The sequence below is a fragment of the Sprattus sprattus genome, assembly GCF_963457725.1.
Source record: "Sprattus sprattus genome assembly, chromosome: 1".
NCBI classification, from domain to species: Eukaryota; Metazoa; Chordata; class Actinopteri; order Clupeiformes; family Clupeidae; genus Sprattus; species Sprattus sprattus.
The window spans coordinates 34,773,280-34,800,660 of record NC_137920.1 but is presented as its reverse complement, the minus strand read 5'-3'; the positions used below and the strand labels follow the sequence as shown (position 1 = coordinate 34,800,660).

At 44.6% G+C, this 27,381-nt stretch overlaps 1 protein-coding gene across 1 annotated transcript; it reads left to right on the top strand.

Moving 5' to 3' along the window:
- The first annotated feature begins 1,900 nt into the window (after positions 1 to 1,900).
- smc3 (structural maintenance of chromosomes 3) lies at positions 1,901 to 27,123 on the top strand. Its single transcript, XM_080849477.1, has 29 exons — positions 1,901 to 2,053; positions 3,196 to 3,271; positions 3,360 to 3,398; positions 3,516 to 3,583; positions 3,929 to 4,000; positions 4,101 to 4,180; positions 4,482 to 4,560; positions 4,694 to 4,811; positions 5,138 to 5,313; positions 5,844 to 5,924; positions 6,583 to 6,747; positions 8,836 to 8,957; positions 9,535 to 9,748; positions 10,475 to 10,578; positions 12,597 to 12,696; positions 12,975 to 13,135; positions 13,931 to 14,072; positions 14,710 to 14,860; positions 15,368 to 15,520; positions 17,994 to 18,145; positions 19,645 to 19,803; positions 20,963 to 21,070; positions 21,319 to 21,427; positions 21,691 to 21,938; positions 23,807 to 24,019; positions 24,597 to 24,788; positions 25,284 to 25,461; positions 25,855 to 25,961; positions 26,150 to 27,123. Exons 1-29 carry the CDS (start codon positions 2,039 to 2,041, stop codon positions 26,219 to 26,221), a joined length of 3,654 nt encoding a protein of 1,217 aa, XP_080705603.1. The 5' UTR covers positions 1,901 to 2,038; the 3' UTR covers positions 26,222 to 27,123.
- The last annotated feature ends 258 nt before the right edge of the window (positions 27,124 to 27,381 follow it).

Below are 27,381 nucleotides of genomic sequence, written 5' to 3'. Positions count from 1 at the left end.
GGATAATAATGCAGGAAATGTGTCTAAAATGTCATGTGTCAGTGAGCCAGAGTGGGTCTGGAAAATATACAATAGCAGTATGTACCACTATGTCAGAAAAAAAGTAAAATATATGTTTTCAAAATTGGGCTTAACAGCACACAGAATCTTACCACCGAAAATGATCTAGTGATCTCATCCTTCAGAGCGTGAGAGGTTTTATAAGGAGCAGCATGCCAACTATGTGTGTAGGGCATCTGTTTGTGAAATGCAAGATTATTTCCCTGCTTTTTCCCCATCAGGTTGCTTATGAGGAGGTTGAGCTTCTTTCACTGCAGTTTCTACGTCCTTTTACTATATTCTTATAGCCTGACGATGTCATACTCATAATTCTAGTCAGAATATGAGTCTGATACTGAACCATTGGGCTGTGATTATGGGGTGTGTTTCAACGAACCAGGAAAGAAAATGCCTCTTCGCTGAATTGGATACCTAGAACCAATCAGAGCAACGTAGTATTACCATCTGATAGATTAAACTTTTACCTGATCCCGTAGGAAGGACGGCAAAAACATCTTTTCAATCGACAAATGCCTTGATCGCGTTTCTCTGTTCCTCTTTCAAAATGAATGCGCTGTCAATATCTGTTGAGATATGCCTGCTCACGTTACTTAATTAGCACTCAAGGCTAGAAGCTACCATTTGTTTCAATGTTTTTTTTTGTCTACGCGTTAGCATAACCTATCAATAATGGTCTAGAGTGCTTCAGTTAAGACCTACAATCCTCGGCAACATTCGTGTTGCACATACACAACTAACCGAGTCAATGTAGACATTAAAAAAGTCGTGTAGATAGCTTAAATCATATAAAATATGTCCCACTAAGCTCCCGAGACGGCGCCATCTTTGTTCGATGTATATTCTATCTATCTAATCAACTCAAGCGTTGGTTGGTCATCTGTCCATCAACAAATAAAGCCCGCCCTTAAAATTTGATTGGTTTAGATTGCTTTCTTAACTTTTTTGAAAACTTAAATCTCTCCCAACTAGCTCAAGTCCAGACTGAATCTCCCAGACCAAAAATTTTGTTGGCGGAGTTCAGGCTGGTATCCAGGCTAATATTCTTACAGTATACATCCAGTTGGAAACTAGTGTTGAAATTAGTGACATGGATAACATTCATCTCATACAACATAATATTCAGTTAGTAAGTTATCATGATCAATAATTGTTAATGAATGAGATATAGACTGTAAAATGGGAATTAAGGGAAACACCAAGGTTCACTGCTACATTTATAACATGTCTAAGCATTTTTGTCTGTCTTGTTCAGACAATTACATTTTTCATTTTGATGGACTTGACATGTTCATTTATTTACAATAAAATAATACATATAAATATAAGGATTTTGAGCAAGTTACGGGTTTTTGCAGTGAAGACAGTAAGTGGTGCTGTTTATATAAATTGTTTTGAGAAATGCACTTTCTGTTTCAAAGCTGTTAAAGATGATTCGAGAAATGTATCACTGCGACTGAGAGAAACTGTAAACAAATGGACTACCAACCTAGCTGGCTGAAGATGCCGTAACAACCTACTGAACGGGAGAGAACCTCAAATCTCTCTTTGGCGCTCAACCTCTTCCTCACCAGGAATATACCAATTCAAGAAAATAGGGTGAGTATTTGAAATATACCATGATTTAGATAGAATATCGCCTGACAACAATTTGTTTACATAATTGTTATAATTCAAAACAAGTAATGTTGTCTACGTAAGCACAAATGTAATCTTAAAATGTACAAGTTTTCTGACTATTACATTTGTGTAAGGTCAATATCACCGAAAATGCACAATGAACTGTTCTATTTGTCCCGCCCCTGACGCCATTTTCGTTGTTATTTCTTTTTTGTCTGGATATTTCGCATATCTCGGACACAGCGAAATTGCAAAAAAGACTTACAAACATAACTAGGCTTGCCCTTCTTCTCAGTTTTTGGAGGAGGAGGAGGGGGATTTTCAGATTTTATTCCTGAGGAAAGTCCCTGCATAGGCGATCATGTACATTAAACAGGTAGGGGAAACTAGCATGCCGTGGAGACATGTTTCTAGCCATTTGCGCTGCTTGTCAAATTCTGCAAGATTAATAACTAACGTCACCACATACTTTGAGAGCTAAATATTCTTAACATACAATTCATTTCAGAAAACGGAACACCAATTGATCAACTAGATAAATATATAATTAACTTTTAGGTCACCTGAGGCAGTTATTGCATTAGCTAACATGCTAGGCTAATGTTCATTCAGCCGGGAAGCCTGAGCTAGCTAGCTCGTGCGACTGTTAAGTACAAACATGGCTGTTGCAGACGTCTGGTGACCCAATACTTAGCGTAGCTACAAACACACACAGCTTTTTATTCATTTAGACAGCTAAGTGGGTCGTGTATGTCCGATATTATATGTATAAATTGTTACACGTATTGTATTTTTTCCATTTCTAGTCAGTGTTTTCATTTTAGCAAGCTAGGTGACTAGCTATTTAGCCATCCTCCTGCATCAGCCTTCCGAGGAGCTTGTTGCACACAAAATAACTTTGGGTACCTAGATACCGAGCTCACATTACCCTGATCTCTGGAATTTAAAAAGCACACATAAAGTGTAGTGTCCACCGCATTTCATTGGCTATCTCTACTCTACATCAATTGAATCATTGTGCATTTAACATTTGATGTATTTACAGTACGGCAGTCTCTGTTATGACGTTATCGATAGCTTAGCAAAAATAGCAATGTAACTCGGTAGCTATACTCTAATGTTACCCCTCAAAAGAAATTGACGGATTGTTGATAACGCACTCAACCTCAAGTTGTTTTTCTATCCGTCAATTATATTTTAATATTTGTCCTAGGTATGCATTATAATGGGGTCCATAACTCCTGTTTATCTTAGAGCAGAAATGCAGATGTTGTCACTCACACATAAGCTAACCGGCTTCCCACATACGCCTTGAGCTCATGTCATAGTATTATAAACTTTTAAACATAGCCCATTCTGGTCCTGACCACATAAGGACCATTTGTTATATATCCTATCTGGTTGTAAGGCGTTTTAATGTGGTTCATTTTTAAGCGAAGTGGTTCACTGATGACGTGTGGTGTTGTGGTGAAGTTACTGCTTGCATTTGAATTTGTCCATGAATTTGTTTATCCTTAGGTCATTATCCAGGGGTTCCGAAGTTACAGGGATCAGACTGTGGTCGACCCTTTCAGTCCAAAGCATAATGTCATTGGTGAGTCAGTCTGTCATTATTTGCTGGTGAACAGTCAGCAAAGTACAGAGAAAAATTGTGTCTAAGTAACATCTCTTTTTGTTAACAGTCGGCAGAAATGGATCTGGCAAAAGTAACTTCTTTTATGGTAAGTCTGTCAATGGAGTTGACTTGTTGTAATGTTTTGTGTTTCTGTCCATATAAGGTGTGTGAGTGGTCATGTATATATGATTTCTAATCTGAATTGTGTTCATTTTCCTCACAGCCATTCAGTTTGTGCTCAGTGATGAGTTCAGCCACCTCCGTCCCGAGCAGCGACTGGCCCTGCTGCACGTGAGTAACTCTCTCTGGTCCCCCTTACGACTCCCCAGTCTGTCAGTACTCTGAGCTTTATTAAGAATACCTTTTCATGAAGGCTCCTTTGTCTTGCTCTTCTCTAGTGCATTGACTTAATGGCACATTTCAGTTCTCTGTCCTCCTCATATTTAATATTAAATTGTTATGAGCGTTATATGAAGGACAGCTTACACACTGTATAAGACTGTTTTGAATGTTTGAATTTGAATATGGCAGATTGATCTGTGTGCTCAGAACATTTCAGAATGTCAAATGGTATAACATGGTTTAAATTTATTATGTAAGGTTTAAACTAACAGTGCAGAATTTCTCCCCCAACAGGAAGGGACTGGCCCACGTGTTATCTCTGCTTTTGTGGAGATTATATTTGACAATTCTGACAACAGGCTGCCGGTAAGACTAATCATGCAGTATCTATTCAGAGGCATTCCCCCTATCCCACCCCAACAGTTCATGTGACGACATCTTTCTCCTCATGTTTTCTCTCCAAAAGATCGACAAAGAGGAGGTATCGCTCCGACGTGTCATCGGCGCCAAGAAGGACCAGTATTTCCTAGACAAGAAGATGGTGACGTAAGTGAAGCGGTCATGAAAGATTGTGCAGTCTTCTTATTTGGTCCATTATGAAATATATGTTTGTTTTGGAAGGAAAAGGTTTGTAAGATGTGTTACTTGTAAGCTAAAGGATACAGTGGCATCTGTTAGATGTGTATAGTAGTTTTGACCCTAATCAAGTTCACGTTTATGCAGAGTTTGGGGTTAGAACCGAGAGTGCCATTGCCAGTTTTGTGCAGTGTTTGGCTCAGAGTTGGTTTTGTTTCTGAGCTGGAGGTGTATTGTGGTGTATTGACCATTGACTCTGGTTGTGCTGCAGTAAGAACGACGTGATGAACCTGCTGGAGAGCGCTGGCTTCTCCCGTAGCAACCCCTACTACATCGTCAAACAGGGCAAGGTAAGTCAGGCCGTCCAGGTTTCTTAACGTTTTATAAAAATAAATATGTAGTTATGACTAAACCAGACAACAGACTAATAGGTCAATGAGGAATGTTTGGCAAACAAGATCTTGGTTTGTCTCCTGGCTGCAGATCAACCAGATGGCGACGGCCCCCGACTCCCAGCGTCTGAAGCTGCTCCGAGAGGTGGCCGGAACCAGAGTCTACGATGAGCGCAAGGAGGAGAGTATCTCGCTCATGAAGGAGACGGGTAACTGCAAAAACTCACCAGTCTGCGATTATACTCGAGAAACATGTCCGTTAAGGCTAACTCGACCACATTCACATGCAGAACCTTAGAAAGCCAAAGATTGTATGTACTCGGTCATGGCTTTGTTATGCAGGGAGAATGCATAACATCTTTGTATAGGGTTTACACAGTGCAGTGTCTGGATCTATAACACGACTGCACTGGCACTTTAAGTCAGTTGTCCATGGGACTGTAAAGTAGAAGAAGGTGCTGTTCTGGACAGGTAGTCTGCGTGCCCTGTGTGACCCTCTGCTAACCGCTATGGCGTTGTCTCGTTATCCACCCAGAGGGTAAGAGGGAGAAGATCAATGAGCTGCTGAAGTACATCGAGGAGCGTCTGCACACACTGGAGGATGAGAAGGAGGAGCTGGCCCAGTACCAGAAGTGGGACAAGCTGCGCCGTGCGCTGGAGTACACCATCTACAACCAGGAGCTCAACGAGACGCGCGCCAAGCTTGACGAGGTGACCTATGACCCCACACGCTCCTGAAGGAGACCCGTTCATCGTTCCGTGTTTGGAATGTTATACGTGAGGGGCTGATGTCTAGGTTACCACATTTTGGGCACATCTGTCAATGGAAAATTGAGATTAATGTTGGTTTGACATTAAGGCTTTATTCGACACTTAAAATAGAGCCTTAGGGAACTTTGGAAAGCAGAGGTTGTCGTGTAGAATCATTTTAACTTCACAAGTAGAACCTCGCTTTATATCTGTAAAGGTACTTTCATCCTTTAGTTGTGATACAGACATATTCACACTGCTAAGGATAGTTGGCAGTGATGTACTATGAGTGGGAGTAGTGACTGGTTTCTGAAGGCTCTATTAATATACTATTGCGCTGCTGTGAAGCTCAATCCTGTCAGTAACTTCTCTGTGTAAAAACGTCTCAGAGATTCTTGTGTGTGAACATAAACTTGTCCTGCATGAAGGAAAATCTACAGCAGTGCACATTGAGACGTTGTTATCTGACTGGTGAATGTTCTGTCCTCCAGTTGTCCACCAAGAGGGAGACATGTGGAGACAAGTCCAGGCAGCTGAGAGATGCCCAGCAGGACGCCAGAGACAAAGTGGAGGTGGGGGCATCAGTCATCTGCACTCCTGCACACAGGAAATGAATGAATGAATGTGTGTGATTCTGATTCTGATTTATAGACATTAATGAATTAATGTTTGAAAGTGTGTGATTATAAAAATACATATTATGCCTTATCAGTAGTAGTTGTAGTACTAGTAGAGGTGAGACTATTGATGGAATCTGCATCTGTACTCATGAACTCACTACACAGAAAATGAATGAAGTGCGTTTGTGCTTTTAGCTGAATATAAAGACATAGTTCGTTTTTACCTGTAGTAACCCTCTCTTGCTCGCTTTCTCTCTCTCTTGTTTCTCTCTCTGTATCTTTATTTCTCCATCTCTCTCCCTCTCTGTATATCTCTCCCTCCCTCTCCCTCTCTGTCTGTATGTCTCTCTCTCTCTCTCTTTCTTTCTCTCTCTCTCTCTCTCTATCTCTCTCTCCCTCTGTTTCTCTCTCTGTATCGCTCCCTCCCTCTCCCTCTCTCTGTATCTCTCTCTCTCTTTCTCTGTATCTTTATCTCTCTCTCTCCCTCTCTGTATCTTTATCTCTCTCTCTCCCTCTCTGTTTCTCTCTCTGTATCTCTCTCCCTCCCTCTCTCTCTCTCTCTCTCTCTCTCTCTCTCTCTCTGTATCTCTCTCTCTCTGACCATGTGCAGGAGACGGAGCGTGTGGTGCGCGACCTGAAGGCGAAGGTGACGGCCATGAAGGAGGAGAAGGAGCAGCTGAGCGCAGAGCGGCAGGAGCAGATCAAGCAGCGCACCAAGCTGGAGCTCAAGGCCAAGGACCTGCAGGACGAGCTGGCCGGCAACAGCGAGCAGAGGGTGAGCCACAGACCACCTTACACACACACACACACACACACACACACACACACACCACCTTAGACCCTCTGACACACCAGGCTGTCGGTGAGCAACTGTGTGCCTGGTTTTTGCGGTGTGTACCATTGCCACTAGTCAGACCCCTGTTGGTGGCTTTTCTGCCGGTTGAGCACGTTGCATTGGTTGGTGACGGACATCACTCTGTGATTGGCTTAGTGAATCAGTGCAACTGGAACAGAACAGGAAAGAGCTGTAGTTTTTGCGATGCGTTCAAGAGCAATGTTGTGGCCAAGACACAGGCGACGCAACAGTCGGCCTTCGTCACCACTTTGATGTTCGGCTTAATGGCACGCAGACACACACACACACACACTCTCTCTGTCTCTCTCTAGATGAAATGGTCTTGCCTGAAATGGTCTGTTCTGAAAACCTGCTCTGTGTTCTACACTTCCGGAGAGATACATAGATATTGTGTGCAATACATTTGCTATTTACAGTGTGTGTGTGTGTGTGTGTGTGTGTAGTATGCTGGTTTTCAGGAAACGTTATCTCCTGAAAGTACTTCCCTTTTTCCATATCCTTTTCCAATCGATGTTTTGACGTGGGTATAAAAGTGTTTTGGGGTTTTACCACATTGGGTAGCCTACTCCTCATTTGGTTGTCCTTCATGTGCGACAGGCACACATTGTTCTTCTCGTGACTGAACTCGCTCCCACCTGCTCTCTGTTTACACATCCAACCACACCACCTCCTACGCCCTCTTCCAGCTGAACGCACACACACACACACACACACACACACACACACACACACACACACACACACACACACACACACACACACACACACAGAGACACACACACTTACACACAGTACACCCACTCCTGCTCATAAGTAGATGAATATGCATATACATGTACACCCTGCCATGGACAAATGCAACCAAGCCTCCTCCCTCTCTATCTTTATCTCTTTCTCTCTCTCTCTTATCACTCCCTCTGATTCTCTCTTTCTCTATCTATCTATATATCTATCTATTGCTCGCTTCCTCTCTCTCTCTCTCGCTCCTGGTCTCTTGTGACGTGGACCTGGCCCCAGATCTGTAGAGTGCGAGTGTGTGTGTGTGATGCCAGCAGGCATGCCACGGCGGACAGTTGGCAGAGAAAGCGAGCAGGTGCTCCTGGCTCCGCTGCTGCCGTGGTGACGCTGTGGGATGCTGGGATAGGACGTGGGGTCTCCGGTACGTCATTTGCCCTTTGACTGCCGAACGTGACGCCTCTTCCGAACGTGAACCCGCCACGTGCCTCAGAGAGGGGAGTCCAACAGTTCTCTCCGCCTCTCTTGCGTGGGTGTGACGTGAGCACAGAAGCTCAAAACGCGTCTCCCAAAATACTCCTAGGTTTGACTCTTGCCGGAATTACCAGCATAATCAGTGGCAGGATAATGTGGAGGGGTGTATTCACATATGGCGTTAACAATCCAGGAAATGTCTGGATATGACGTCTTAAATTTAACTGGTGCCCGATCTTTGGATCTCTTGATTTGAACTAAATTGCAGATGAACGGAAGAGCTGGTTGGACGTGTTATTGTTACACGAGATGTAATTGGTAATGGGTGTTGTGGCTTGTGGGTAATTGAGTTTGAAAGTTTTCTAAGCAGGTCTCAGGATAAGTGCATCATCAAAATCTCATAACCCCTTTTTCTGTCAGTGTCCTTGTCTCGGGTTCACATTTAACAGCAAAACGCTTTTGCTGAAATGCTGAATTTCGTTTGAATAATTGTGATTTCAATATTGACCAAAATAATCGTGATTATGATTTTTCCCATAATCGAGCAGCCCTAACACACAGACACACACAGACACACACAACTGTCTGCACACTGCCTGAAACTTAAATAAAAATCTACCGTCACAAAGACAATCCAGACATCTGTGTGAATCCTGGCGTTCCAGGTGTGTTATTTTATTTCAGGCCCTGTGTGTGTGTGTGTGTGTGTGTGTGTGTGTGGCTCTAGGTAGTTCTGTGTGTCTGTCTTTCTGCCTCTCTTCCCCCTATGACATTTGTGCGCCTCCCCCCCTCTGACAGAAACGACTCCTGAAGGAGCGTCAGAAGCTGCTGGAGAAGATCGAGGAGAAGCAGAAGGAGCTGCAGGAGACGGAGCCCAAATTCAACACGGTCAAGGAGCGCGAGGAGAAGGGCATTGCCAGGTCAGTGTCTCAACTGGATGCCACATGCCAGTCACATGACCATTGCCCTTAGTTGTCTGCCACTATTAGTGATTTAATGATCATTGGCCAGAGGGTGGTCACATCATAAATCAGCAATTACTGTCATCAAAAGATCAAGTATTGTACAGTGGACGTGTGTTACTGTAGCTCCACAGGTAGAGTAAGGTAAGGGGTTTGATTCCAAGAGGGGAAGCATACTGGTCAAATGTATACCCCTCCTGTGTACAGAGTGACCTGCTCTGCTAGAAATATGAATAGATTTAAACGACAGGTGTGTAAAATAATCATTAGTGCTGCAGTGGTTGCATAGCACCACCACATGTTTCCTAGGAAACATAATTAAGAAATGTCTAAGTAAACACAGGTTTACCTACTCTGTCCATTGCTCTACCTCTCCTGTGTACAGAGGGGCCTGCTCAGCTAGAAGTGTAAATAGATTTGTATCTTTATTAACTACAGGTGTGTGTGCAATAATCATTTGTGTTCTAGTGGTTGCATATCACCATCACAAGGAAACAAAATGAAGAAATGTCCCTCTCTCTCTCCCCCTCCTCAGGTTGGCCCAGGCCACACAGGAGAGGACAGACCTGTACGCCAAGCAGGGCCGTGGAAGCCAGTTCACCTCCAAGGAGGAGAGGGACAAGTGGATCAAGAAGGAGCTCAAGTCCCTGGACCAGGCCATCACCGACAAGAAGCGCCAGATCGCCGCCATCCACAAGGACCTGGAGGACACCGAGGCCAACAAGGAGAAGAACGTGGAGCAGTACAACGTACGACACACACACACACACACACACACAGACTTGTCTCCAACAAGGAAAAGAACGTGGAGCAGTACAACGTACGACACACACACACACACACACACACACACACACACACACACACACACACACACAGACTTGTCTCCAACAAGGAAAAGAACTTCCACCCTCGCAGACACTAGAGATATCTGACCACTGGCAGTATTGTACTGATAATGTTCATGCAGGGTCACCATAATTCAAATGTTGGAACATTAGGTCAAGGTGTTTGTTGAGATGAATGAGTCTAGATGTTGGGTTGTGTACAGTTGGTGTACGTGAAACTAAATTAAGATCAGATTATTTGAAAATGAATTCAAAATACATTTAGTATTAGTCAGGTGGGACTCACTCCCTAAACGGCTTTAAAATGGTTTATCACATATCATAACTACAAAAGTATACTTCTACAATCTAAATGTCATGAAGTTATTCTACAAGAAAGTTAGGACATAGAGAAACTAGTTCAAATATGATTGATTGTGGATAAAACCGAGACAGAGCTCTGTTCTGTGCAGTGAAATAACATTCAGTATGTATGGAACAACTCATCTTTATTGACATTGTATTGTTGACACCACCGCAACATGGCCAAGAATGTGAGTCTGTCTGTCTTTGAAATCCTGTGTGATGTGGAAGGTTTTTGTTTACTTATTTATTGTTTACTTATTTATTGTCCTCATCGGGGAGTAGAAGTTGGACCAGGATCTGAACGAAGTGAAGACCCGTGTGGAGGAGTTGGACAAGAAGTACTACGAGGTGAAGAACCGGAAGGATGAACTGCAGAGCGAAAGAAAGTAAGTCTGAGTCACTCTCCTCCCTCCCTCTCTATCTATCTACCCCCCCAAACCCCCCAGCATCACAGCCTCCTGGCCCTGTCTGAACACATGCAGCCAGGGAGGCTTGTGTGAGTCATGGGTTCATCTCTCATCGATTGATTTCTTGTTCTTTTTCTCCCCTGTCTACTTGCTCATACTCTTCCAAATAAAATAGAAAAACCAAACTTGAAATCTCAAAACGCATCAGATCGTGTTCTATCTGAGGCAGCACCTACTATCCTGGTGTGTGACCAGGAGAGTTCCAAACAAAGTTGTTAATGATGAAAAGTGTGACCTGTTCAATAAGAGACAAAGGGATGTACAGCATGGTGCAGAAGTTTTAGGTATTTGTCTTAGGGCGTATTCACACCTACCCCGTTTGGTCCGGACCAAACGACCAAACGGACCAGATTTTCGTTGGTTCGGACCTTTTGGGATGGTCTGAATACAAACCACCGAACTCTGGTCCGGACCAAACAAGCGGACCGAGACCGAGCTGAAAGGTCGGACTCGGCCCGGATCAAACAACCCTGGTGCGGACCTTTTGGAGGTGTGAAAGCAGACCGGACCTAATCCCAGACTTTTTGCTATTTTGTACCTCGGGAGCTTCCGTCGTTGGTCTGGTGTTGCTGGGTAACAGAGTGTAAACCGACCATTACCGGTATTCATTTGTCAAACTTTTGGGAAAAACGAAAAATCTTAATACAATGAGTAGGGGACAAACCTGGGCCGAGGAGGAGACCCGTGCGCTTGTGGACATTTGGACAGATGCCCACATTTCATATATGTTGGAGCGTACACATAAAAACGCCGACGTATTTGGCATACAATGGCAGTAAAAGCTATCGGCCATGCTATTAGCTCCCATGGCTATTACCTCCCATTGATTAGAATGGTGTCTCAACTGTACCCTGCTATGTCTCAACTGTACCCCACCGTTTTTAGCTAGGGTACAGTTGGGACAACAGTGCACCGTTTTGTTTGATTAATTACATAAACATTAAACATCCTAGATATATAATGCCTTGGTTATATATTTGCCCACACCCTGAAAATATGTTCTGACCAAAACAACATTCTTTTTAGGACGTTTTAATAGTTTAATTTGTGCGTGGAAAGGGACAAAAATAAAGTGTACTCAACTGTACTCAGTCTACCACTGTGATGACTACAGCTCTGTTGTAAACCTCAACAAAAGCCAGTGGCCTTATATCCATTTATGTTTATTTTCCGTTTGAGTGTGGGTTTGATTCAGTGCTTGTGCAACAATAACGTGTATGGTTCGGGGGCGTTAACAGTAAAACGTAGGCCTACCGAGTCTTTTCCTAGCCTGAAGAAGTGTAGTATGACCTGCAGTGAAACATGATACTGATGTAAGGAATGGATACGAATAACTCGATAGATAGACTACCTTATACGTCTTGCTTGAAGAGCCTGAATTGTCATAGCTTGATGAGCAGACATCAACGCTATCCTCCGTAGCCGCCTGGCCCTTTGACGTCGTTGTTGACAAATGACTTGTACAACAGCATTGTTACACAGTTGTGAAAATAGCAAAACATTGAAAATGCATATAGATTTGATAATATTAGCAATAACGGCACGGAAAGCGTCCATGACTACCATTCACTTTATTTGAACTGTCTTAGCACTTTGTGTTGCGGGTGTCGGTTCTGACCAATAGCTGAACGACCTCGGGGCGCGTGGCTTTGTTGACAGAATTTGGTCCGTTTACTGAAACTTACAGTCTGAAAGCGAACCGCACCAAAAAAAAAAAAAAGGTTCGGACCAAAGCAAGTGAACTATCGGACTTTCCTGGTCTGAATACGCCCTTAATGTAGTTATCAGTAGGTAATATTCTATTTAGATTTTCAAATATGATTTGTTTTGTATGCCCTTTGTATGTTTTTTTATTGAAGTAAAGGTTATTAACTGTTTAAAAAAAGCCTGGGCTAAACACTTCATCCTTCACAAAACTTTGTTTGTGTGTTTAACAGCTACCTGTGGAGAGAAGAGAATGCTGAGCAGCAGGCCCTGGCTGCAAAAAGGGAGGACCTGGAAAAGAAGCAGCAGCTGCTCCGTGCTGCCACCGGCAAGGTCAGTATAGAGGTCACACACACACACCTACATAGTGCATGAAAGCATATTGACCTAATACCGCTATAACGTTTCTGCTAAGAAGACCTGTTTTTTGAGTAAACCTTGAGTAGGCCAGGATTACTGATATAGTTTGCTTACATCTCCAAACCCCCAAAAGTGATATCTTCAGGCCTTTGGCACCTGTTTAGTCTCTCATCCTTGAGTGAGAGTCAGTGAGAGACATCACTGAAGTCAGTCTGAAGCTGAAGGTGGTGTGATCTGCTCTCGACCCACAGGCCATCCTGAACGGCATCGACAGCATCAACAAGGTGCTGGAGCACTTCCGCCGCAAAGGCATCAACCAGCACGTAATTAACGGTTACAATGGCATCGTCATGAACAACTTTGAGTGCGAGCCGGCGTTCTACACCTGCGTGGAGGTTACTGCGGGAACAAGGTGAGTGGGGTTGCGGCGTTCTTGGTGTATTTTGGGCTGCTGGGTAGGTGGGGGTAGTATTATGGTGAGTGCCAGCATAGAAAAAACACATTCAGTTTTGGTCAAAACCTCCCCAATTTGGCTCATTCGCAGCCAGGACTGTGTTGTTCTCAATTGTGTCTCACATTGTGATTCAGAAGGTCATCTAACTGGTTATGAAGGGTCTGAAAACCCACTGCAGAGTCAAACACTATTTTTTACAAAAAAAGGTTTGCATGAGGCTTCACTGTTTAATTACCAAAAAGATTATTGATCATTTTCTAGAAACACCCAGTAAACTGTGCCCAATGTACTCAAACTCCCCTTCCTCTCATCACTTTGCTGTTTTGTACATTTCTTAGTGTCAATAAATCAATGTAGGTTGCTCGTCACACTCTCTGACAGCATGTTCACCGTGGCCAGGGTGAAGTGTGTATCCCTGGCAGTGTTGAGTGGAGTGTATTGATCAGTGTGTATCCCTTGCAGTGTTGAGTGGAGTGTATTGATCAGTCTGGCTGACTCATCGCCACCCCCTGTGGCCTCTGGATGCGCAGCCTTTGCTCTTCCGTAGATGTGTCATCACCTGACTCCCGTTTCCCCGGAGATGCTATGAGTCCTCACCATCGATGTGTTTTTGTGTCCTTTCTCTTCTTTGCACTTCTTTCTTTCATTCTTTCCTCATTCTCTTTCTTTTTTTTTGGTCTTGCTTTCTTTTCTTTCTCTCTTTTTTTTATTTTCTTTTTCGTCTTTCTTCCCTCCTCTCTCCTTCCTGCTCAGGTTGTTCTACCACATTGTGGAGACGGATGAGGTGAGCACAAAGATCCTCACGGAGTTCAACAAGATGAACCTGCCAGGAGAGGTCACTTTCCTGCCCCTCACCAAGCTGGATGTGCGCGACACCGCCTACCCGGAGACCAACGTAAGACGCACACACCACACACACACACACACACACAAACACACACACACACACACCACACACACAGACTAATTGCTTGTAGAACATTAACTTGACGTTCAGTTCATCGAATATACATTATTTTATAAATCACTGCATAACTAAACAAGTATATTTTAAGGTTGACATTTTTGATTGTGGTGGTATGTACATTGTTTATTCAGGGAGAACTTACTGAGTACAGGGCTCTTTTGCAGCAATGCCCTAACTGATGCTACAGAAGAATAAACAAACAAACCAAAACAAAACCGACAAAATAAAATAAACAAAACACATTAAAAAAACTCAGAAATGAAGTATAAAAAAACAGAAAGTAAAAAAATTAAATCAGAAAATTAATTAAAAGAACAGCATTGAGGCACATCCTTAGCATCTAAAAGACTCTTAAATTGGCTGACTTTGTTAGTTTCAAATCCACTTGAATAGTGTTCCATTTATAGGAAGCAAAGAACTTAAATACACACCCTAGTTGAGCCTGTCAGTTTAAGATCATGTTTACATGCATTTATGTGCATGCTGTCATTGCTAACATTACTAAGTGTTCTGGATTCGTATTGAAGATGGAGGAGTACATCTTTCCTCTCTTGTGTCCCTGCAGGACGCCATCCCAATGATCAGCAAGCTGCGCTACAGCACCAAGTTTGACAAGGCCTTCAAGCACGTGTTTGGCAAGACGCTCATCTGCCGCAGCATGGAGGTGTCCACCCAGCTGGCCCGTGCCTTCACCATGGACTGCATCACTCTGGAGGGTACGGGCAGAAACACTCGAGCGCTTAAGTTCCTCTATGGCAGAAACACTCGAGCGCTTAAGTTCCTCTATGGCAGAAACACTCGAGCGCTTAAGTTCCTCTATGGCAGAAACACTCGAGCGCTTAAGTTCCTCTATGGCAGAAACACTCGAGCGCTTAAGTTCCTCTATGGCAGAAACACTCGAGCGCTTAAGTTCCTCTATGGCAGAAACACTCGAGCGCTTAAGTTCCTCTATGGCAGAAACACTCGAGCGCTTAAGTTCCTCTATGGTGTCTGAATGTGTTGCGTGAGGTTTGGTTTGCAGTGGATCTGTGGGGGGAGGCCAGTCCCTGACATCTTAGTGCGTTGACACCTTAACCGTGTTAATTGTAATGGGGGGTAATATTCTGCAACACCTGTCCAACTTGATGGTCAGATTTCTCAACAGAGATGACGTCCAACATGTACAATATTCACTGATATAAACAGTTGTGTGTGCAATGTTAATGTGTGTGTGTGGTACACAGGTGACCAGGTAAGCTGCAGAGGTGCGTTGACGGGCGGCTACTACGACACGAGGAAGTCCCGTCTGGAGTTGCAGAAGGACATGAGGAAAGCCGAGGAGGAGCTGGGCGAGCTGGAGGCCAAACTCAACGAGAACCTGCGCAGGAACATCGAACATATCCTTCACATAGTACACTACACACACACATGCATACACGCACATGCACAGTCAAACACACATGCAGTCACGCACACACACATGATTTGTAGTTGCATAAGGATGCATGTGGATGTTCAGATACATGTGTATGTGGACCTAAGGTTCTGTGCAGTATGAACACATATGCTCCTACAGATAGGTGCGCGCACACATACAGTCTGTCATTTCTTAACACGGGTATGCACACACAGCATGTAGTGACAGGTTAACGCCTATCACCTATCCACACCTCAGTAAGGTGTTTGTACTGGGGGGGGAGGGGTCTGATCGATTCAGCTGCTGTCAGCCTTCAAGCATTTTGGACAATATGCCATAGCTGTTGAACACGGGTGGTTCTCTGTTGTGCTGTGATGCCAAAGCATTAGCCAACCCACTGGGGTCAAAGGGTAACATGCTACTTGTTTCCTGTCTACATGACCTTCGGCCGGCCTGGTCTCCACATGTGTCTCCGCAAGTGTACTGAACTACCAAGTGTGATGGAAAACCATTGGTGAATCATCCATTGTGTGAGTCAGATTGACACCCTCTGCCTCCTCACCACACACTCCATCCCTCCCTCGATCCTTCCATCCCTCCCTCTATCCTTCCATCCCTCCTTCGAGATAATTGACCTTGGCTCAAATGAAGGACCTCTGGTGGGGGTTGGGGGGGGGGGGGTTCTCTGTGTTCATCCTAATCCGGGGCATCGGGGTGTTTTGAGAGTTAAGGAGCTCAGGGCAAGAGCCCTGCTGAAGATGGACAGCCACATATGAGTCGTGTGTGTGTGTGTGTGTGTGTGTGTGTGTGTGTGTGCGCAAGTGTGTGAAGTCTGAGTCTTTGTGTGTTTTCAAAGACTGGGGATTGCGTGGCTGTGTCCAAATGAATGGAGTGTGTGTGTGTTGTGCTGTGGATCAGGGGCTCCCAGCCGTTCTTAAAAAGGCCATATCTCTCTGCCACGCTCTTTGGGAAGGCCAGAGTATGTCACTAACAGTCAACAGTTCTGTGGACACAACTGGTCGACCATAGTTGAATATTAACACATTACATTTAATGATCTTTTTTTGTCTGTTTATATACCATTGTTATATAATAGGGAGGTAAACGCAAACAAACTGAATAATCAAACTTATTCTTCAGCATTTTATTCAAATGATTTAGTGCAAGTGGTGTAATATATACTGTAGGTTTTATAAAGTGAGGAACATAAGTAGGGAAAAGCCAAATGAACATGTGAAACAGAACGTCTTTTACAATTACATTATGAATATAGTTGCAAATCTGCAAAACTGGGCCGTAGTTTGGGAACCCCTTATGTTGATTGTGTGTGCAAGTTGTGTGTGTAGTGTATTTTAAGCAGGTGGGTTGCTAATGTGAGTTTACGAGTAGGTGGGCTTTGTTGGTGTGTGTGTGGGTGGGTGGATGAGCTGATGACATGCTGCCATATGTGGATTGCTGTGGTGACTCACTGGAGCAATCAATTATTTAAAAGCCTGTGTGTGTGTGTGTGTGTGTGTGTGTGTGTGTTGTCTGCTGTCTGCTTTCACACCTGTGCTCTTGAGATTGGCTGCACCCCCCTCAGGGCTCTGCCTCGTCGGGCTATTTTTTGCTCCTCTTCCAGCAACCCCCCCTCCCCGAGCGCTTCGCCTCTCGGCGTTGATGAAACTGCCGGTAATTGGGCTGTCAGCGCCGAGCGGCTGGTGGGATGCCGCGGCGTCACCAGACCGACACCCTTTTGAACAGGAAATGTGATTCATTCCCTCCTCCCCTCCCACCACTCGTTTTCCATGATGTCTTAGCGGCGGCTCCCATTCTCACTGTCACTCACGGCCTGAGCGTGACTTGGAATGGGCATAGGTGTATTTTCTGCTCCGAGTGAATTTCAGGTAGCTTGGTAGAATCAGGCACATATTCTGGGCTGGCTTCGCTCCACTGGGGATTTGTTTTCCGGTCGTTGCGTTCATTTTGAAACCCCTTGGCCTTATCTAGCTCTAGCACTGCCGCTACTGTTGGAACAAACATCATCACACTTAGCCACCCCCCATGGTTGCTGAGGGGCCCTTCACAGTGGACCCTTGTTTCTTCTGATCCAGACTATAATCACGGTAAACAACTGATCTCGGAGCAGTAGGCAGGCGGAGCCAGGCTAGATTTTAGGAGGTGGTTGTGTACAGAAGTGAATCGTTCGGATTCCAATTTGTGGTTTTGTGCAAGTCAAACGGGACTTGTGTCGCCACATACGTTTTAGCACCTCTGCATGTATCCATTCTCAGCAAGAGGCCAAATCTCAGCAACAAACGAAAACAAGCCAAAGCATTTCTGTCGCAATTTCATCCCCCATGAGTAAAATACAGATGTTGCCCATCTGTGCGCTAGCACTCTTCACATTTGATTTCAATTTGGCCCCAGCTGGCTGATGGGACATGTAGTTTTCTCCCTTAACGCCACCACACGCATCAACAATGAGATCGACCAGCTGATGAACCAGATGCAGCAGATCGAGACCCAGCAGAGGAAGTTCAAAGCGTCACGCGACAGCATCCTGTCCGAGATGAAGATGCTGAAGGAGAAGAGGCAGCAGTCTGAAAAGACCTTCATGCCAAAGGTAGGCCAGACTCTCTCCGGATGGGCTGGTTAGTGTTTGAGGCTCTAGTTCACATTTACATTTATTCATTAAGCAGATACGTTTATCCATATTCATATATGACTTGCAAGGTACAGGTTTTCATCAGTATGTAAATGTTCCTGGGTATGGAAACCTATTATCTTGGCAGTTGAGCCACAGAAACACTGTTATTATAAAATGCCTTGTTGATTCTGATGAGATTCTACGCCATCTAGCTCCAAGCATGCATCACATTTTACATTACATTTACATTAAGCAGACGCTTTTATCCAAAGCGAGATAAAAAGGAGTCACACACTGAGATCTAGAAACATCTCGGCCCCTACAGCGCTCGGCCCTACACTAGGACAGCTTCTGAGATTTGCAGGTGCAGTGTCACGATCCCCATTAAGGAGTGCTATGTGACCCAGGCGTAAACAGTATGAAACTGATTTCTTTTTTAAAGGGAAAGTTAAGTAGATTAAGGGATCATCAAGATTTGAGTTTCCACATACCAGCAGATTAAGGACAAATTAAGGACATTTGTTTCCATATTAGGGACTGTAATACTCCTGTATTGGTCCATTTCGGGGAGGTTGAGTTTCTAATTACATCTCATGGGATTTTAAGGATTCTGAGCGTCCAAGTGTTATTATGTTGATAGCACAGCGCTACTAATACATTAATCACGGCCAAGCACACAACACACACACACACACACACACACACACACACACACACACATATAGAGAGAGAGCGCCGTGCTGGTAAAGTGCCTTGACTCCTAAGTGAAGCCTCTGCGTATATGCTCCTCATATAAAGTCTACCCCAAAATGTTTTTAACTGCAGGCACTAGCGTTGAATACAGCAAGGACACTATTTACAATCATTTAATTTAAGATGAGATAATTTACAGAGTTAGCATGCTGTCGCTAACTGAACATGTTATCAAAACGTCAGCTGAAGCATAGGCTTTAATCAAATCAACAGTGGTGCTGGTATCTTCATTTATCAAGCAATGGTATAGCTGCCACAAAGCCATTTTATCGAGTGTTCTTCAAACTTCAACCTCGACCATGGGGTAATCCCAACGTTATGAAACTCAACCTTGGGGTAATCCTTACGGTATGAAACATTACGTAGAAATGTTCTGCTTTAACGGTCTGATGTTAGAGCGAAATATACCTTATTTTGTAGTGCTTGGAATTTACGTCGCAATTAAAGAGCAAATGCTGCATAAACGTGCAAGTCCAGTAGTTCCTCCATCATAGTGGATAAACCAAAAAGGACTGAGCAGGGGGCTCTTCCTGTAAACGTTTGACCCGCTTGAAAGTCCCACAAGTTCCTGCAGTGGAAAGTTGCTTGTGGTCACACACAGCTGTCACAGCCATGACACTCACTGACTCACTCTTTCTCTCTCTTTTCCCCCTTTTCTCTCTCTCTCTTCCCCCCCCCCCCCCCCCCCCCCCCCCTCTCTTTTCCACTCTCTCCCCTCTCAGCAACGCAGTCTGCAGAGTCTGGAGGCCAGCCTGCACGCCATGGAGTCCACGCGCGAGTCTCTGAAGGCGGAGCTGGGCACTGACCTGCTGGCCCAGCTGAGTCTGGAGGACCAGCGGCGCGTCGACGACCTCAACGACGAGATCCGCCAGCTGCAGCAGGTGGGTCCAGCGAGCATCGCTAGCGAAGACACAGCGTTCAGAGAGAACAAGCATACCAGTTATGAGTTATGACTTTAACTAACTACGAAGAAAGCATTGAGTGCTGAAATATAGACTTAATATATAATATACTAACTTTGTTAGTGCTTAACCTGGTGGTCTGCTCAGCTTGAGATCCTGAATTTTAAAAGCACAAATCATTGCATTTATTAGTTAGTTTGTCAATGACATAAAGTTTTACCCACAGTCCCACACCTCCATGCAATACTTTGAATAGAACTTTTGCTTAAACTTCAGGAAAGTTGTCTCATGTATGAGGCTAGTATTACATCTAAAGGAAGAGTATAACATATACAAAAGTGGCTCTTACTTAAATGCTCAGTTTTCCACTTTATCAGAATGATGCAGTTTCCCTCCTTATTGTTTAGTCTGCCTTTCTTTGATAGTCCCCTCTGTGTGGGGAAACACTCATGTTGCTTTGATGCTGTGCAGGGAGAGGTCTGTGTACCCGAGGGCACTCGTTAGCTCTTTCAGCTGGGCGCCCCATGCTCCCCATGCTCACCACCCACTAATGAACAGTGTGTGTGTGTTTCTGTCTCTGTGTGTGAGGGCGCAAGTTTTTTTTGTGCATGTTCCTGTCTGTGTGTATGTATGTATGAGGGTGCAAGTCTTTTTGTGTGTGTGTGTGTGTGTGTGTGTGTGTGTGTGAGCGAGAGAGAGATATTGTGTGTGGGTAAGGGTGCACAGCTGTGCCCCATTATCACCTAAAGAGCTGCACCCGCTCGGCCAGCCTCATTGTTCCAGACGTGAGTGGGAGGTGGGAGGACGCTGTCTGCTCTCATCTCCTGTAGAAACCCAGAGCTCATTCTCCCTTTGTCTCTGGATGCAATTACATAACTGTGTGTGTGTGTGTGTGTGTGTGTGTTGTGTGTGTCCCTTCCCTTTTATGGTTCTAATAAAAGGCGCTAATTAAGAAGGCTGTGATCTTGTGTCTGCGGGCTGGCACAGTGATGGGCAGATATGGTGAACCTGACTCACTGCCATAGGCGCTGGTCTTGTTTCCCAGAGAGTTCTTGCACTTTAAATTAATGTTATGATTGATTATGTGTTTGTGTGTGTCTGTGTTTTTGTTTGTGTGTTTTTGGGGGGGGGTCTGTAGGATAACAGACAGCTGCTGAATGAGAGGATTAAGCTGGAGGGCATTATGACCAGGGTGGAGACGTACCTGAATGAGAACCTGCGCAAGCGCCTGGACCAGGTGGAACAGGTGAGTCGGACAGCCAGGCGGCCATATTGGCCAACGTCTAGTGCCAGACACACACTCCCCCAGTTCTCTCTCGGATATGAGACATTCTGAATGTGCAACGTGTGTTGTGTTGTGTATGCTGATGTGTTGTTGATGTTCTTGTATGCAGAATGCATTTATGTGTGTGTGTGTGTTGAGGGGGGTTGTGTTCTTGTCTTGTCTGTGTGTTTCTGGATCATCATGTGTTTTCTGTGTGTGTGTGTGTGCAGGAGCTGAATGAGCTGAGAGAGACCGAGGGAGGCACCGTGCTCACAGCCACCACCTCTGAGCTGGACGGCATCAACAAGCGTGTCAAGGACACCTTGGCCCGCTCCGAAGGTACATCACACGTCTCAACATGTATCACAGGACTCCTCTTCAGTTCACTGATGTTCACTAACACTAGTGCAATGACATCTTGGAGCCCAAACAACAATCAGTGTGTTTTATATAGTGAGAAATGGTTAGGAGTGCTCAAGTCTGTGATGTAGAGGTACATGTGTAGAGATTGAAATGCATAAAAGCCTAGTACGGGTGTTAAAAAGATTTCTGTTAAATGTCTTTACTTACTGACTTTGTTTGTGTGTGTGTGTGCATAATAGACTTGGATGTCCTGATTGACAAGACCGAGATCGACATCAAGGACCACATTAAGGGCAACGACCGCTGGAAGAACATCGAGAAGGAGCAGAACGACGCCATCAACCACGACACCAAGGAGCTGGAGAAGATGACCAACCGGCAGGGCATGCTGCTCAAGAAGAAGGAGGAGTGCATGAAGAAGATCCGGGAGCTGGGCTCCCTGCCGCAGGAGGCCTTCGAGAAGTACCAGACCCTTACGCTCAAACAGGTGTGTGTCTGTGTGTGTGTGTGTGACCTTCATATTCATGCAGGTACAGTTGCAGTTATTTGAGTCCTCCTTTCACACTGTGTCTCCTGAGCTATGCTGTACCCGTCCATCCATCTTTATTTGGCCTCCTTCTTTTTGCTTCGTTAGCTCTCTATGTGGAGAGTTTCCAAGTCTCAGTTTTTGAAAAACTCCTTTCTCTCATTCTCATGAATTAGTTTCTGCTCCTTTCTTGAGGCCTTAATGTAGCTCCCCTACGACTCTTTTCTGCTCTCCTTTGTCAGCATGTCTTCTGTCAACATATTGTCCAAGTCTCATCTTCTGTCCTCATATTGTCCAAGTCTCATCTTCTGTCCTCATATTGTCCACGGCTCATCTTCTGTCCTCATATTGTCCACGTCTCATCTTCTGTCCTCATATTGTCCACGGCTCATCTTCTGTCCTCATATTGTCCACGTCTCATCTTCTGTCCTCATATTGTCCAAGTCTCATCTTCTGTCCTCATATTGTCCACGTCTCATCTTCTGTCCTCATATTGTCCACGTCTCATCTTCTGTCCTCATATCGTCCACGTCTTATCTTCTGTCCTTATATTGTCCACGTCTCATCTTCTGTCCTCATATTGTCCACGTCTCATCTTCTGTCCTCATATTGTCCATGTCTTATCTTCTGTCCTTATATTGTCCATGTCTTATCTTCTGTCCTTATATTGTCCACGTTTCAAGTTGTTTCATCTTCTTTACTCCTCAGTTGATTTGGTTGTATCTGTTGAGTTTCTTTGTCAGTTCCTCTCTACTTCCTCTCCTCCTGTCCCCTGTTTGTCCTTGTCCTCCTCTTCCCCTCTCCTCCCCTCCCCATATTTCTCTCTCTCTCTCTGACTCTACCGCTTTCTCCTCTCCTTTGCTGTCCTCCACACCCATGTCTTTTCCTCTTCTCCTTCTCCTTTTCTTCAACTTCTTCTTCTCTTCTTCATCGTCATCTTCTTCTCTTCTCTTCCGTCTCCTCCTCTGCCCCTCACTCTGGACTCTCGTGTGTGTGTGTGTGTGTGTCTGTGTGTCAGAGAAAAAGAGCGTGGGAGTGTGTGTGTGTGTTTCAGAGAGAAAGAGCCTGGGAGTGTGTGTGTGTGTTTCAGAGAGAAAGAGCCTGTGTGTGTGTGTGTGTGTGTGTGTGTGTGTGTGTGAGAGCGAGGGAGGGAGTCTGAGAGGAGGGAGAGGGGGAGAAAAGTCTGTGAGGTCGTGAAACTCGATGTGAAAGAGTGAACTGTGTGTGTGAGTGAGAGGGCGAGGGAGAGGGAGTAGAAAAAGAATGAGTGTGTGTAGGAGTGCCTTTGCCAGTGATAATGTGAGTGAGAAAAAGAGATGAGTGGGATGTTCACATCTCCAGCGAGCGAGCGAGAGCAACTGACCTTCTTTCTGGGATGCTGTAAATAGCTCCAGGCCTTATGTAATGTGGAGTGGCCTGCCGCTCAGGGCTGGATCCGTCCGTTCCGTCGGCAGCGGGCTGAGGGCTTGACCAGCACCTCACAGTCATGGTTGTTCCCGTGAATAGAGACGAAGCGTGTCAATAACAAAACCCACTGACCGCGCTGATCACAAGGGTCATGTTCATGGTCAAGGGGCACGCCTGTTTTGAAACAAAGTTTGAATCTGACTGATGGAGATCGTATCTGACACCAACATCAGAGATGCAACAACCACACCTCTTATTTGTGGAGGTTGTTTACATTGAACATCATTATGTGAATGCTGCTGTTTTGTTTGTTTACATTCATTCATTTCTAGCAGCATCTTATGGTAGTAGTTTCCATGCAAATGCATAGTGATGCGTTGTTGATAATGTTGATGCCTGATGTCTGCTCTCTGTCCCTGCAGCTCTTCCGTAAGCTGGAGCAGTGCAACACGGAGCTGAAGAAGTACAGCCACGTCAACAAGAAGGCCCTGGACCAGTTTGTGAACTTCTCGGAGCAGAAGGAGAAGCTGATCAAGCGGCAGGAGGAGCTGGACCGCGGCCACAAGTCCATCATGGAGCTCATGAACGTGCTGGAGCTGCGCAAGTACGAGGCCATCCAGCTCACCTTCAAACAGGTACGAGTCATCGGCTCACCTTCAAACAGGTACGAGTCATCGAGCTCTTCACTGACCACTCAGGTGTGAGTTCACCTGTGAGGGGTAGATGACCTCAGTTTATCCGCTCGCCCTTCCATCAGGTTTGAACATTCTGTTCCCCAGCTGTGCTGCAGTTTTGCATCTAGCAGGAAGAACATATTTAGAAAAGAACACATCTATCTTGATTCAAACCGAGCGAAATCAAGAAAAGCATCACATTAACTTGTTGAGTCACCGTAACAATAATCATCCTAATTCAGTTCCACAAAGGAACAGAATATTCTGTTCCATAAAGGCAGTGGGCTGTCGAGGTCAGTCGAGACGTAGGCAGAGCCAGCCCTCTGTTTCTTGTTGTTGTTCTAATGGAGATCTAGTGGGTGTTGAACGAGCTAGCCAGGCTGTTCCCTGCTTGAAATAACGTCTCTGGACAAAGTAAAAACGTGTGAAAGGAAATCGAGAGTGCCTGCTGTGAAGAAACAGAATGGTCATATGTCAGTTTTCTGAACACTTCCCACTCTACTAAAACGGGTGTCCTTTTCGTGTTTGTTTCCACCAGGTGTCGAAGAACTTCAGCGAGGTGTTCCTGAAGCTGGTGCCGGGTGGCAAAGCCACGCTGGTGATGAAGAAGGGCGATGCCGAGGGCAGCCAGTCGCAGGACGAGGGCGAGGGGGGCACCGACAGCGAGAAGGGCACCACCTCCCAGAGCAGTGTGCCCTCAGTCGACCAGTTCACTGGAGTGGGCATCAGGGTAGGTGGACTAAAGATTCACTGGAGTACAGAGGGGTGAAGCATTTTTGGTCAGTTTTGTCAATCTTTTTATTTCAATAGATACTTTAGTTTGTAAGAGTTGTGCTTTTAGATGAGCCTCATTTGAACACAACATATGAAACATTTTGAGGAACCTCAATAAGTGATCCATCAGAATCTCAGTAGAGTTTTTTTTCCTTGACAAGGGGGTACAGGCTCTGGGCTCTGTAGAGTGCGTTGAGAGAATTGCAATTTGGTACTCTATTTAATGAACCTTGAATTGAATAATGTACTAATCAGTGCTTCAGGAGACATTTGTACTCCTTTTTGTTATAATTGTCAGTCTTAGACCTTGGAAAGTATGAGCTTGTTGTTGTCTTCTTCCAACTCATATTGTCGCTCTCACACTCCCTCTCTTTCACATTCTCTTTCTCGCACTCTCTCTCTCTCTCTCTCTCTCTCTCTCCATCTCTTTCACACTCTCTCCCTCTCTCAGGTGTCCTTCACAGGGAAAGCGGGGGAGATGAGGGAGATGCAGCAGCTCTCTGGAGGTCAGAAGTCTCTGGTGGCTCTGGCCCTCATCTTTGCCATCCAGAAGTGCGACCCGGCGCCCTTCTACCTGTTCGATGAGATTGACCAGGCCCTGGACGCCCAGCACAGAAAGGCTGTGTCAGGTACACGCTAACGCACGGTCTGATGCCACGGCTAATCTCACTCAAATGATGTTTTTCTACCCAATTTATGGTCAAGAATAGAGGCTTGTGAAGCACATAGGGGCTGGTTCTGTTAATGAGCAAACTTATTTAATTCCATAAAGAAACACCCTTCCTTTTACAGTTCATAGCAAAGTATTGTATGGACTCTGACTGTCTTTGAAGCTGATTTGGGACCGTTTGCTTTAACAGTGAACAGTTTACTTATGACGTTTAGGAAATCTTTAAAACTGTATACAGGTTCTTTGGCATGATAAGCATGGTGCCAATTCATTTTCATGTTTGAGGTCCCAAGGGTTTTCATGTGTCGTAGTTTTCCCAACAGCAGCATCATTGTTTGTCTTCCGTCCGCAGACATGATCGTGGAGCTGGCCGGCCACGCCCAGTTCATCACCACCACCTTCAGGCCAGAGTTGCTGGAGTCGGCCGACAAGTTCTACGGCGTCAAGTTCAGAAACAAGGTATCAAACAACCCCAAGTGGAGAGGCCGATGAAATGAGATGTTTCTGTATGAGCGCATGTCCTCCTCAACATGGAGCAGTATTTTCAGCAGTCATTTAATTTCTCAGACTGATGTTAGGGTTACTCATAAGTTAGCAGGCGTGCTGATTTGTAAATGGCTTGTACTGTGTTTGCTCTTGCCCCACAGGTGAGTCACATTGACGTGATCTCAGCGGAGCAAGCCAAGGACTTTGTGGAGGACGACACCACTCACGGATAAGAGGCCACAGTCAGCACTCGCATCCTCCTTTCTTCTTTTTCTCTTTATGGGGAGGATTACTGGAGTTGGAGTGTGTGCATGTACCTCAGCCTCAGTTCTGTTCTCAGTTCACACATCACCACTGAGTTCCCCTGTCAGAACGAATGTGTATTTAGATGTGGGTTTTTGTAAGATCATTTCAGAGGTTTCAGGGTAGTCCTGTAAAGAGTTGCTTTTTTATGAAAAAGAAAGGAATGTAGCTTTTCTTTTTTAAATGTTTGTCATTTTTCACGCAGTTTGTGTAATTAATGCTGAGAGGCGTTCGATTCTGCTCAAGTTAGAGACGTGCTGTTGGCCCTGTGCTTCTGTCCAGTGGAGATCGTTTCTTTATCGGAGGTTTTTCCACGGTTACATCAGCCATTTTTTAAAGAGAGACATCCTTCCAAGAGTTTCTTTTTTTTTATCCCACTTTAACAATGTGACATTTTAATGAGGATACCTTTTGGGATGAAAACACTAGGTTGAAACGTGAATTTAACACCACACCATGTCACCATGTACATAGAAATTAGCTTTGTTTTTACCCCAATTAAGCTTTTTGTTGGTAGTTGCTGACCGACGTCTCTGTTCCCCAAAAGTGAAATCAGAAAACATTCACATAATCTTGTAAAAAAAACCCGAAATTAAATTTAAAAATAGCCATGATTTTTTTTTATCTTAGAAAAATATTACCATTGCAGTTTAAGCCCCAAGTCAAACATTACCTTTTATACTTCCTATATAATACACCAATGGATCTTTTTTGGTCTAGTACCTTTCTTGATAACGTTTTTTAAAGATATATATTTACATATATTGGTTGGTGTTTGTTTTCATTTTTTTTTTTTTTCAATCATTGTTACGTTTACAATGTCCTTGCATTCCCTGTCTTTGGCCATTGCTGTATAATGTAGCTAGTTATGAACTTGTTATTCTCTGTTATCAATTGGAAACAATAAACAAACTTTTAAAGACTACACTTCTCCCAGCTCATTTTGTATCAACATAGCCCCAGCCGGCCAAGACATGTTCTGCTCTAGCCTTACTATACTAGAGCTACCACTAGGTGGCAGTGTTAGCTTCTAGTGCACAACAAGATGTAGAGCTATTCATTGGGTTTAATGAAACGGTGATAACTAAAA

Bases quoted from the DNA above. Each gene is read 5' to 3' on its own strand.
- smc3 (XM_080849477.1), top strand. The intron at 25,462-25,854 runs GTACACGCTAAC...TTCCGTCCGCAG, and splicing joins GCACAGAAAGGCTGTGTCAG to ACATGATCGTGGAGCTGGCC. The intron at 25,962-26,149 runs GTATCAAACAAC...CTTGCCCCACAG, and splicing joins GCGTCAAGTTCAGAAACAAG to GTGAGTCACATTGACGTGAT.